The 12842-nt window shown below is 30.1% G+C and overlaps 1 protein-coding gene and 1 long non-coding RNA gene across 2 annotated transcripts; both read left to right on the top strand.

Annotated features, from left to right (window-relative positions):
* The first annotated feature begins 3726 nt into the window (after positions 1 to 3726).
* Positions 3727 to 12230, top strand: LOC146994021 (uncharacterized). Its single transcript, XR_015043965.1, has 2 exons — positions 3727 to 4366; positions 10888 to 12230. It is a non-coding gene; the product is annotated as an uncharacterized LOC146994021 (long non-coding RNA).
* Positions 4365 to 12230, top strand: LOC146994020 (uncharacterized). The gene has a single exon (XM_085826734.1). It carries the CDS (start codon positions 4486 to 4488, stop codon positions 5365 to 5367), a length of 882 nt encoding a protein of 293 aa, XP_085682860.1. The 5' UTR covers positions 4365 to 4485; the 3' UTR covers positions 5368 to 12230.
* Positions 12231 to 12842: the final 612 nt, after the last annotated feature.

Below are 12842 nucleotides of genomic sequence, written 5' to 3'. Positions count from 1 at the left end.
AAAGATTGCTTTGAAGTATTACACCTCTTATAAAACTCACAAATTTTTAAATGCTTACTTTTAATGTCTTTCATTTAACTATTAGTTCCTTCAAGGGCATCAGTATCATCTGTATGAAACATACTTACTATAAGTGAATAGAAGTAAACATTTGGATTTGAACTCTGTTACATCTGCCGAACCACGAAAAATAATAATTGCAAATACCGTAAAATTTCCACGATCAACAACAGAGCTTATTTGCATTTTGTAGCTGAAATCTCATGATAATATAAATATTGTTAATTTAAGAATTTGAAAGAATTAACACTCCCCTACCACTACATCGCAACAAACATTCTTTGATCAAAACTTTGGCTGCTTTTGAACAATGTACTTGGCTTCAAAATTTATTCTACAGCGATTTCGAAAGGCATCATGGAAAAAAGTACACAAATTTGGTAAACTTCCGGTATCAGGGTCTCAGATATATGTAAAATTCCGTAAAGTATCCGTTATGGACAAGGAGGTTAGAATAGAAGGAGGGAAGGTTTAACTCAAACGGTGAAGCTTGGCGGCCATGTTACTGTTATCACTGTGACTTGTGCAAGGAAGTCTGTAATTGTAACATTTTTTTTTCCTTTTCTTTTTGAAGCATGTCTGCTTATATTGCATATGGATGCACAAATAGATTTTCGAAAAATATTCCTGCGATTACTATTCACTCATAAGTATTTTCTTTTTTTTTTATGTAATTTCATAAATATGTTAAAAAAATGTCACAATGTCATGTTCTTTTCTTTCCAGATGTGACAAAAAAAGACTTAATAATAATCGAAACATGTTAAATACAATACATTTTAATGGTTTTGCTTACAGCTGGTATCTTCGTTCTTTAACATACAATGATATATGCTAGGATTATATGCTTGCTGTATAATTTGAACGCTTAGATATTTCGATTTATAATTTTCACGAAAAGTAAGAAATCAATTGTTACTATTTTTATGAATTGTAAAGGTGTTAAATAAAGCAACGCTTTTCTTTATGTATTAATTATTATTCATTCTTAAGTTTTGTGAACTGTTACGAATATAATTTGTGCATTTGATCAAGATAAACTGTTCTGTTGTTAAAATGTTTTTGCATAAACTTACAAATTTCTGGGCAGTATAGCGATAAACGTAAGTAAAATATTTACACAACTGAACATGTGAAAAGATATATCCAAAAATTTATATAGGTATATTTCTGTAATTCAGCTTAATTCAAGGTAATTCCTTTGAAATTCATAAATATGAAACGCGCATAAACTGAAATCATTGAATCCACATAAATCTGTTTTATTTTATTAATATTTATTTTCTTGTTGATATAAGGTTGTTGATTGTGAAAAGAATCTATTTAAAACTTTCATTTAAAAAAAAAGCAACATGTTACCAATTTTTTAGATAATTATCTTCTATAAATTTCAGGTAAAAATGATTCTTTAATCAATTATAATAATATTGCGAATAAATCAGAAATATCACTTCTTAAAGAAACAATTGGAAAGTATACCAGAGAAGTTGCTGATAAAACCTAAACAAATTCTTGAAATTATGCAGAAACATAACTTGTAAAGGCTTTAATGTTATGCACATGCATTTAGATTTCGAAATATTTCTTAATGATTTCCTGTACTTAGTAAATTACAGATATCATCTTTATAACTTTAAAACAAAAAAACTAACAATAGCGAAACATTTAATTATAAATTTAACATATTTTTACTGGAAAATTCATGCATAGAACAGCTTACAAACACGTACGTTTCACTACCGTATTGCAATGTTTTGAAGTAACAAACATGGACGCCGCTTGTTCCGTGGAGTTTCATTCCCCGATAGTGGAGGAAACTGCGAACCCTCCCTCCTTCTATTCTAACCTCCTTGGTTATGGATATCTGAAGAGTACTTCTGCGGTTTATTTCATTGGTTAGGATATACATATATTTTATAATACTAACTTAAATTGAGACAGTGGCGATTTTACATTCTATTATCTCGTTATAAAACACATTTTTTTAAATTTATCATCAAACGTAACGTTTAAAATCAAACATTTAAAATATATTAATAATATAACAAATGTTTATAATCAAAACGCAGAATCGCCACTTTTGGTTATAATTTATAATCAAAAAGTCGAAGGAGATTAATAATACATTATTTATGTTAATTTTTATGGTTTTGTGTTATAAATTTCCTTGCACGTGAGCAAGCCTCAGTTAGATTTTGTTAGTATTTTAGTAATTTGTGCATAGCAATAATGATAGATGTTCAAGTTTTAAAATGTTGTGGCACATTAAATGTTTCTTTAAAAATTCCATTCTAAGAACTCCGAAGTAGCGTTGTTTACTCGCCAACTTCTAACTTACTGCGCCTCACGGACTGGAGGAAACGGCGTTCGTTCACGAAAGCTGGAGGCAGTGTCTAAACATAGCTCCGAAATTTTTTAAATAACTGTTTCAGTAAATATTTTCAACTCTAAAAAAGTTTAATGCACCTTTCATATGCAATGTCTAATTCATCAAATTGAAAAAGGAAACTTCGCTTCATCGAAACTTCAGGTGTTTTGTTGGCTGTTTACTATCAAGACGAGAAATCCAAAAGAGGCCCTGACACGGAATATTCAGATAAGTAACATTCTGTTCTCTATACAATATATGTTTTTCTATCACTAGAGTGCAATTAAATTTTTTTATTTATTATTTTTCATAAGATTCTAGCATTATACAATAGTTAGTAATAGTAGCAAGTCATGTGGTTCTTTTCTTCGTAACTATTCCGTAGAGACGCCACATTCCTTATCAGTAGTCCGTTCTTTTCAGCAATTCACACCCTTCGGAGGCCCCCCTCTTCGTGCTTAGGAATTTCTTGAGAGGGAAAAAATGGGGATCTCTTGACCAACGATGAGTATAGATTGTGATTTTTGTAACTAAGATCCCCGACTTTTTTTTTCAGGTCTCAAACTTAGAATTATGAGCAAATAAAAATACAGTGTGACGGAATTTGTTAAAGTTGTACTATAATAAATTACAATGGTTAAATTAATAAATTAATTTTATATTTAACTAATATTTAAGAAAAATAAACTGTGTAATTTATTTTTGCTGAAATGCTCTCACACTGTGTATGGATTTATGATTTTGTCAATTACTATTTTTATGAAATATACATGAATTTTTTGGGAACGGTAATATTTAATGTTACTTTAGTTAAAATATTATGTACATCTCTGTGATGATATATGTCTTTTCTTGTTAGGTCTCAAGATAACGGCATACACATTACCATGTAGGAATTCATTCATTCATTCATTTATTTTTTTTTTAACTTAGCTAAAGTTTGCTTCTTAAAGACCGAATTTTTGCAGATGAACTCCTTAACTACGCACATGGACACAATCGTATTTTAGGGTATTTTCTACTTCTTTTCCTTTTCTTTCTATAGGCCCTTTTTTTCCCCTCTATTATTTTTGGGCCATTTAATTTAAATTTTATTTTGTCCCATCTTTTCTTTATGGCCTTTTGAACTCGTACAAAATGTACGAAGTTCCTTTTTACTCTCCTCAAATACGAAATTGCCCCTTTTTCTATATACCTTTCCTTCGCACCTATGCTTGATTTTTCGCCCATCGGTGCAGAAAGACATAGCGGGTGCAAAACAAGACATCTGTCTACTTTGTCTGTCTGTCTGTCGGAAACGGCGTTCGCCAAAGTCCTCACCTCCTTTCCTCTTGCTCAAAAGCAAGATTGCTACAGAATTGCTACAGAAATGTTTCTTTTCTTTTTTTTCTCTGATGCAAAAGTTTATTTTCTTTGAAACCGATTTTATTATTTGAATAATTACTGCAGTTATAGTTTTTTAATGAAAGTGGCTGTTTTAAAACTATGATGTGTGACTTTATTTAAAGTTGAATTTATGCTGTAGTGTGATTCATACTTTTTAGCATTCAAAGCTTGAAAAGCCGATTACTTTTTTCGTATAAGCAGTCCGTTTTACATTACTTCAGAGGTTGAAATTCATCACAAGATATGTAGCAAGATATATTAAGAATGTCAGTTACAGTTATCAATATTCTGCAGAAATTGCATGTTCTAGGAGGAGGATGTTCTATGTTCATTTTCTGAAATTACATGTTCTAGGAGGAGGATGTTCTAGATTCATGGTTTGCTACAATCTAACAAATCATTTTCAAGAGGTATTATTTAAAACACCACAATCGTATTCATACTGAACACAAACCTCATACGTATGAAATTTATATGATGTCATTTAGTCGAAAACGTACATTAAAGATGCATATGCTAATTCACATTGGAGAGAAAGCTCTTATATGTGAGGTATGTACACATTTATTTAAAAGATTAATTCAGACACTCATCTGCTTATTCACACAGGAGAAAAACCTCGTGTGTGTGAAGTATTTAATGAATCATTAAGTCAAACATTCAGTGTAAACATGCATGGGCCTACTCATGCAGGAGAGAAAACTTATATATGTGAAATATGTAAGAAGACATTTTGCAGGAAGAGTAATTTAAACATTCACATGTTTATTCACGCAGAAGAAAAACCTTATGTGTGTGAACTATGTGAGAAGTCGTTTAGTCAGAAGTGTAATTTAAATAGCCATATGCTTATTCACACAGGAGAGAAACCTCATATGTGTGAAGTATGTAATAAGGCATTTAGTTGGAAGTCTGGTTTAAACAGCCATATGCTTCTTCACACAGGAGAGAAACCTCATGTGTGTGAAGTATGTGAAAAGTCATTTAGCCAGAAATGTGCTTTAAACAACCATATGCTTATTCACACAGAAGAGAAACCTCATGTGTGTGAAGTATGTAAGAAGTTATTTAATCAGAAGGGTGCTTTAAACAAGCATATACTTATTCACACAGGAGAGAAACCTCATGTGTGTGAAGTATGTAATAAGTCATTTAATCGGGTGAGTAATTTAAACAGACATATACTTATTCACACGGAAGAGAAACCTCATGTGTGTGAAGTATGTGCGAAGTCATTTACACAGAAGGTTCACTTAAACATTCATATGCTTATTCACACAGAAGAGAAATCTCATGTATGTGAAGTATGTAAGAAGGCATTTAGTCAGAAGTCTCATTTAAGCAGACATATGCTTACTCACACAGGAAAGAAACCTCATGTGTGTGAAGTATGTAATAAGTCATTTAAACACAAGAGTAATTTAAAATGCCATATGCTTATTTACACAGGAGAGAAACCTCATGTTTGTGAAGTATGTAAGAAGTCATTTAAACAAAAGTGTGATTTACGTAAGCATATGCTTATTCACACAGAAGAGAAGTCATGTATGTAAGAAGTCATTTAAACACAACAGTGCTTTAAACAGGGATATGCTTATTCACGCAGGAGTGAAGCCTCATGTGTAGGCAGTATGTAAAAAGTCATTTAAACAAGCACATGCTTCGTCACACAGAGGATAAACTTTATGTGTGTGTAGTATGTAAAAAGTCATTTAAACAAAAGTGTGATTTAAGCAAGCATATGCATAGTCACACGCGAGAGAAACCTCATTTGTATGCAATATTTAAGAAGTAATTTAGTGTGAAGGGTAATTTAAACGCTCATTCATGTATTCACGCAGGAGAGAAACCTCATGTATGTGTAAGAAGTAATTTAGTGTGAAGAGTAATTTAAACACTCGTACACGTATTTGCACAGTAGGGAACACTTGTGTGTAAAGTATTTCAAATTTAATGAAGAGTTATTAAGATATGTATATCCACGGAATAGAGAAATATGTTGCGTATGTAAGAATTTGTTTGGACATTAGAATAATGTGAGTAAACATACGTAGATCTAAGCATAAGCCAGAAGTTCTGTCTTTTGAAGAGTTGTTAAATTAGTATCAACATTTATTTATCAGTGCAGCATTTGCATATGGATTTATCAGATTTGTGTACGCAGCAAAAAAACCTCATTTTTTGCAGTAAAGCGAGTTTGAAACACAACAGTTGCCAGTATTAAGTGGTGGGAAAATTGTTGGTAAATAAGAGAGACATTCATTGGTAGAATTTCAGATTTAAATGTATTATACCGGGTGCTATAAAACGTGAGATTTTTGAATTATCATTTGATACAAATAAATCTTAATCCAATTATTTCTTTCTAAAAAGCAAGGAACTACGTTTATGCATGTTGTATCTCACTTCATTTTTAACTAAATCTGACTTGAAGCTATATTTGCTTATCTATCCAATCAAAAGAGTCTAAAGCTGCTTCACCTTGATTGAAAAGGCTTGCATTATTGCTCTTATTCAGAGTCTGTCATGATGTATTTTGTGTTTCTTCCGCCTTTTCCAAAATTTGAATTTTTGACACTGGATATAATTTTTCACAGATTTTTGTATAACTTTTATTCAGTGTTACATCTGTTACCTACCAAAATGCACTGAGATGATCATATGCTTGTTATCACTTTCACATACTTCTGAGATGCAGTTCTGGAGCAGTGCTAAATGTTTCATCCCATATGTGTACTGTAACTTGTGTGTTCTTTGTGTTTAACAATCTGTGTTTTGCTTACAAATGTTTCTATGTGCTATTGAATTAATGATAAAGGTGTGTTTCTTGTACCTGTAATGAAATAATATATTAAGTGATTTGTTTATTGTGGTAAAAGACTAAAGATCTGCAGGAAAATTACATAGTTCCTTTTTTTTTTTTTTTTTTTTTTTGCATACTTTTTATCTAATTAAATCTATTATCATCTTGTATTCCCAGTATGACTATGACTATCTACCTGCAATATCAAATATTTCCACAGTATAGCATTCATAAAACCAGTATAGGCTTATCACATATTATACTGATAAAGGGAAACAAGATGGTCTAAGATAAATTCTTTCAAATCCTAGAGTTACCAAGTAGAGCAGCGCCATTTGTGTAAAATACCTAAGAAGACATTTGAAAAAATGAATCAGTATGGCAGTAATATTTCTATGCAGGTAAGGAACTCAAATATAGTACATATTGTTAAAGTTTAGAATTGGGTGCCTTTTTTTTTTTTTTTTTTTTTTGCGATTCCTTTTTGATGCTAAGAGAGGTGCCAGGAAGGCACAATTTCAAGATGGTTGCAGCAGAAAACCAAAATAAGAAGTCAAAGAATTGCACAAACTTGGTGTACATGAACACATTGATTTATTTTCACTTAAAAGAATATCGGAGAATTGTACAGACTAGGCATTGCGAACTGTCTTGGCTTTGTCCATGTACACACCTGTTTTGACTTACAAAATATCAGGAAGTTAAAATTTGATTTTAACCAAAAATGAGGTTTCATCCCCAAAACTGAACAAAATTTGTCGCTAATCCAAGGGCCACCAAATTCTAGACTACATCCAAAAACAGTTCTATGTTTTTTATCCAGTGTTGAAAGAAACTTAATTTTTAATTTGCAAGGATGCATACTTTATAAGCATGAGCATCTGTGTACCAAACAAAATCAGTATTTTTCCCGTTTTGCTGGTGCAGGCGATGAAATCGCCAATATTGGTACTACTAATGAAAAACGGAATATCCTCGCTGGTAACCTTTGCAATGTTGCCACATATTAGATCATCAGCCTAAATCTAATAGGAGGATATGTAGGAATTATAAAATTAAAAATATGAAATAGTGATTTATCAAATAATAAAGCATTTATGATCTAAAGTAGGTGTCTTCAACCTTTCACGTCTAGAGCCACATCAATAAATTCACAAAGATCCATGGGCCACATGTCTAAAAAAATAGTGTAGTCAGAAAATTTATATAAAAAAGAGGATGTTTGTTTTTCATGCCTACAATTGATTCTAGGCGAATAGATAGTCTTATAGATTTCTATATGTATAAATTGGTTTCAAAAAGTCAGACGGAAATTGAATTAAAATGTTTTGCAATTTTTTTTAACTATGAAAAAAAAGTATAATGATGACTACAGAATGAAGTTGCAAAGTGCATTTACGGCAGTTTTCAGATAACCGGCCCTTGGCGATTTGTTGACATCTCAGAAGAGTGCATGTGGGCCAGATTATGGTAACCCTGACAAGCTTTACAAACTTGCAACCCACTCAGGGAATTTTCTTGAAGGACGAAAAGGGATTTTTTCTGTTTATATAGATTTAGGAAACGTTACGGCAAGACAAAATAGAAGTTGGAAAATCGCAAATCATAATTAGTTCAAAATCGCAAATCATAATTAGTTCATATTTTCGAAATCGTTATTAACACCCGAGAATGCTAAAAATAATGCTCTATTCTGTTTACGGAACGTTAACGGTAAGTCAAAATGAAAGTTGGAAAATTGCAAATCCTAATTAGTTCATGTTTTCTCAAATTGTTGTCGGGAGTTCATTTCAATTGAAAAAAATAAAGCTCTAGTCTATTTATTTCTACCTTTTGTAAAATAAGGTAGTTGCATGACCCCCCCCCCCAAAAAAAATAGCAAATAAGAATTAACTCATATTTTCATAAATCGTTATTGGGAGTTAATTGCAATTGAAAAAAATAAAGCTCTATTATATTTATTTCTACCTTTTAAAAAATAAAATAGCTACCTCAGATGCTAAATTTATGTAGGGAAGAAGGACCAGAAAGGTCAAATACAACTTTTTATTTATGCTCAATGCTCCTAAAATATATTAGAATATATACAGGTGACACTTGTATGTTAAAGTGGCCACCATAACAAAATAAGCTGATTGAATTGCCAATTTTGTAACACGTAGCTTTTAAATATTGCAAGGCTCTGTCTGCTTTAATAAGGCTGCTTATTTTATTTCACACATTTATACCTGTAGTTAATTTGTATTTGAAATTTTGAATAATTCATAAAATGCTGGTGAACAAAACCTGTGTCTATACATAAGAATTAGCTTTAATAAAATAAGCAGCATCAAAGTCTAATAATTTACGCTAATTGCTCTAAAAACCCCATACTTTTCTTCAAAACAGCACTTGAGTTATTAATTGTGTTAACAATGCAGTTGTTCTACATTTTTATGCACAGTGTTGTTACTTTCATTCTTTGGTTCAAAAAAGTGAATGGAATTATACATTCTGAAAATTAGTTTACAGCAATTATTAATCTTTTACTCGTATACAATTAAATTTTCATAATTTAAATTTAAATTAGCTTTATGCGAATGAGAAAATTTGATAAATTCTTATGAAATGTATAATATTTTTAAACAAGTGCATTTTTAGCCACTGGTTCTTTTTAACTTAAATTCATATGCATTGTTTTGTATGCAAGATAAATAGGTATTCTTCTCTTATCAGGACAAGATTCAGAATTATGTATATGTGCATGTATGGATGGATGGATGGATGTGTGTGTAAGTGCATACATGCATTTTATTACTTATGTACATTTCTGAAACTGATCCTAATAACAAAACAGTAATAATTAAATAACATCCTGACTACTGGGAATCTGAGGTCAGAACTTTCATTAATTGCATCTATCACATAACTTCAGAGATATAACTGTATTATATTTTAGTACTTAAATATTAGCTTGTTAAAGGTAAAAAGTAGCAAAGCTGAAGTATGCAAATGTATATATTTCTTAATAATCATGTACAGTAATCGCTCTTTAATAATGGTTTTGATTATCTGCAGAATAAAGAAAACTAAAAAAGGTTATGAAAATTAGTTTGTTGAATTGAGATTGGCCAAATGATAAAGATTTATTTGCTTATAAATTATTTCTACATATAACTGAAATTTTATGATATGTGCTTGCTGACTTCAGTTGTAAATAGTACTGTTATGACAGTTTAACTCTGGATATTTGCACCATGTTACCTCAAATTGGAACTATAGAATAAAGCAGTGCTCCGCAACCTTTTCTCACCTGCGACGCACAAAAAATCTTTCTGGAATTTCGTGGCACACCAAAGAGTTCCGAGTTATCAAGGAAATGCCGAAAAAATTCAAATGCTGACACACTTATCACACACACAACCACACAACAGTGAAATATATAAAAACATTTAAAATAGACATTATTAAGTGAAAAAAATTGTCATTGTGTATTAAATACATGATAAAAAATTGTAAAATGTCAAATACATGTATTTGATTGTGGCACACGTATATCCTACTCATGGCACACAAGTGTGCCGTGGCACACCGGTTGCGGAGCACTGGGATAAAGCATAGTAAAAAAAATGTTGGGAGGTCATAAATAAAATAAACGCAAAAATTTACTCAAGCCATTATTATTGTGAATGAATAGAACAGCAGCTAGCAAATTTATTATAATTCACAATTAATGTTCAAATTGTCATTATTGAGAATAATGTTCATTTTTGTCAAAGAGAAAGTGGACAGTGTTAAGCCGGACAGTTTTTACTATAGAGATATTAACTGAAATGCAAAAGAACAACAAAATTATAAATTTAACCTCATTAATATTTTTATTCATTTCAGTTTTATCATTAAACATGTTTATTGCTTCTGTATCATGCCAAATAGACTGGCTACATGGACGTTTTCATAATTTTCTCTATGTATGATATGAATTCATGCTTTCAAAAAGCTAACCTAGTATTATCAGTCGCTTCCTAATTAAAATGCATTCAAAAAGCTAACCTAGCATTATAAGTCACTTTAAAGTCCCAATACTCGGTTAATTTAGCATTTGTAGCATCAGTGTTTTTATAGTATACTACAAGTGTTATAATTTTAATTTAGTGCTGCATTTTAATAACTTTTAACATTTATTTTGTTCAATAAATAAATGAACTAAAAATATAAATAAATTTATTACAATTCTATTTTGTAATTATTATGCAAATTGTTTCATATTTATAATTTTTAATGCTTCCAGCTGATTTAGTGAGCAGAAACATCAGACTAGTATATATGGAGGAGCTGTCAGCTAAGTTATGCAACAAAATTATTCATCCTGCTGTCAGCATCATTCTAGTAGTGTCATTAAGATTTAATCACCCAAGGTCAGCAACTCCAGGGCAAATGGCTGAACCAAGCAAACCAAACAACGTTCTAAAAAGAAACATTAAACAAAATAAAAACTTAATGCCTAAATCTTGATAAATCAGACAATTAAGCCATAAAACCTGCATACCAATTTTTCAGTTGCTTACACTGACTTATTTCATTGAAGGATACTTATAGTATCCTTCAATGAAATCATTTTAAAACAAGCTTATCAGATGATAAGCAAATGTATTGCATCATTGGATGTAACAGTAAGGTAATGATTGCATTGCTGGATAGTTCCTACAGTAAGCCAACTGTTATGTCTCACAGTGCTGTTACTATTAAAATTCTAGCTTATGTGTTATTACATCATTTTCATATGGAAAGCCTTGATATGAAATTGATAGCATATAGTTCAATTTATATATGCTCTGTGAAAGTAATTGCCATTGAATCTAGAATTAATGCATCGTGATTCATGATGAAACGTGATTTGAGACAAAATTTCTTAAATTAGAAAATACCAAAACAGATAAATAGGAAATGAAAGATGAAATTTATGTATTTTATACGGAAATGAAGATCTCGTTCAAGTGGCTGTATGCAAAGTTTAATGATAGATTTTTTTGTGCTAAAATGATGTGCTGTGAAAATTTTATTTTTATTAATATTTATAATTTTTTTCCAAGGTATCTATGTTTAAGCTATTTTAGATTTTTTTCCCTCTTTTTATTATTAAAAAATGTCTTCTTTGTCATCATTACATTCAAATCCATCTCATAACCATTTTAAAATGAAGGAATTTTTTTTTTAATAGTTTAAGAATATTTTCACAAAATATAATTATAGAAGAAGTGAACTGATGCATTTATAATTATATGTCTATATATAAAAAGGAATTTTTGAGAATGATCCTTTATTTCATAGTAGAGACATTTAATATGAGTTATGTAATATTAGTTGAACTATTTGTGAAAGAAATATTTAATCAAACTATATTTATTATGTTTTAATAAAAACCACTGTAATTTTAAAAGTTGTTGAATTTAAAAGGAAGGGGCTGAACTGCTGTTATTTCAAAACTCTAATAAAATAATTCTTTATTCCTGTCTGTGAGTGTATGAGAAAGAAATAATCATCTGTTTATTTTTTGTAATGGTAGGAAAATTATCTGTGTATTTAATATAAAATTGTATGCATGTAAATAAATTTTTTAATTTATTATTTTAATTGTGTTATCTTCAATTTTTATTCATTAAATTATATATATATATTTAAAATTCAGCTAAATATTATTAACAAGGACTTTAATTGTTGATAAGTATTTTATATTTCATCCTGCCAAAAAATTTAATTTCCCTTTTGTGGTAGTTTTTCATACAGCTCTCATTTCCTGTTCAATAGTAAATAGTGCATACTTATAATTTTATAAAAGATGCTTCCCTGCCCTGGAAATAAAAAGGGACACAGATACCTTCTTAATTTAAAATTCATATATAAGAACAACATGAAAATTAAGATTAGTCAATCGAACGAAATAACACATATGTCTTCAATAGAGGACAACAACTCGTATATATAATTCTGTTAGCTTCATCTATCCCATTAGCTTCTTTAACCAATAATAAAATTCTACTTTTTTTTTAATGAGTGAAAAGTCATAAATAAAGCTAATCGTTCCTTTTAATGTAGTATACGTAATCTTACTCTTCAGATATATATATTTTTTTTAACTCTATCATTCGATTTTAAAATAAGCATAAATTTGAGTTTACTGTTGTTTTGTTTATCGATATTTATTTCAACATTCACATATCTGCAATTTCCTCCTCAATTTTTTAG

This window comes from Stegodyphus dumicola, chromosome 11, assembly GCF_044657685.1.
Source record: "Stegodyphus dumicola isolate Sdum_Otavi_A_Nest chromosome 11, ASM4465768v1".
Classification (NCBI taxonomy): Eukaryota; Metazoa; Arthropoda; class Arachnida; order Araneae; family Eresidae; genus Stegodyphus; species Stegodyphus dumicola.
The sequence above is the reverse complement of the archived record's forward strand: the minus strand, read 5'-3'. Positions and strand labels throughout refer to the sequence as shown.

Excerpts from the sequence above, each read along its gene's own strand:
- LOC146994020 (XM_085826734.1), top strand. The coding sequence starts at position 4,486 with ATGCATGGGCCTACTCATGCAGGAGAGAAAACTTATATATGTGAAATA.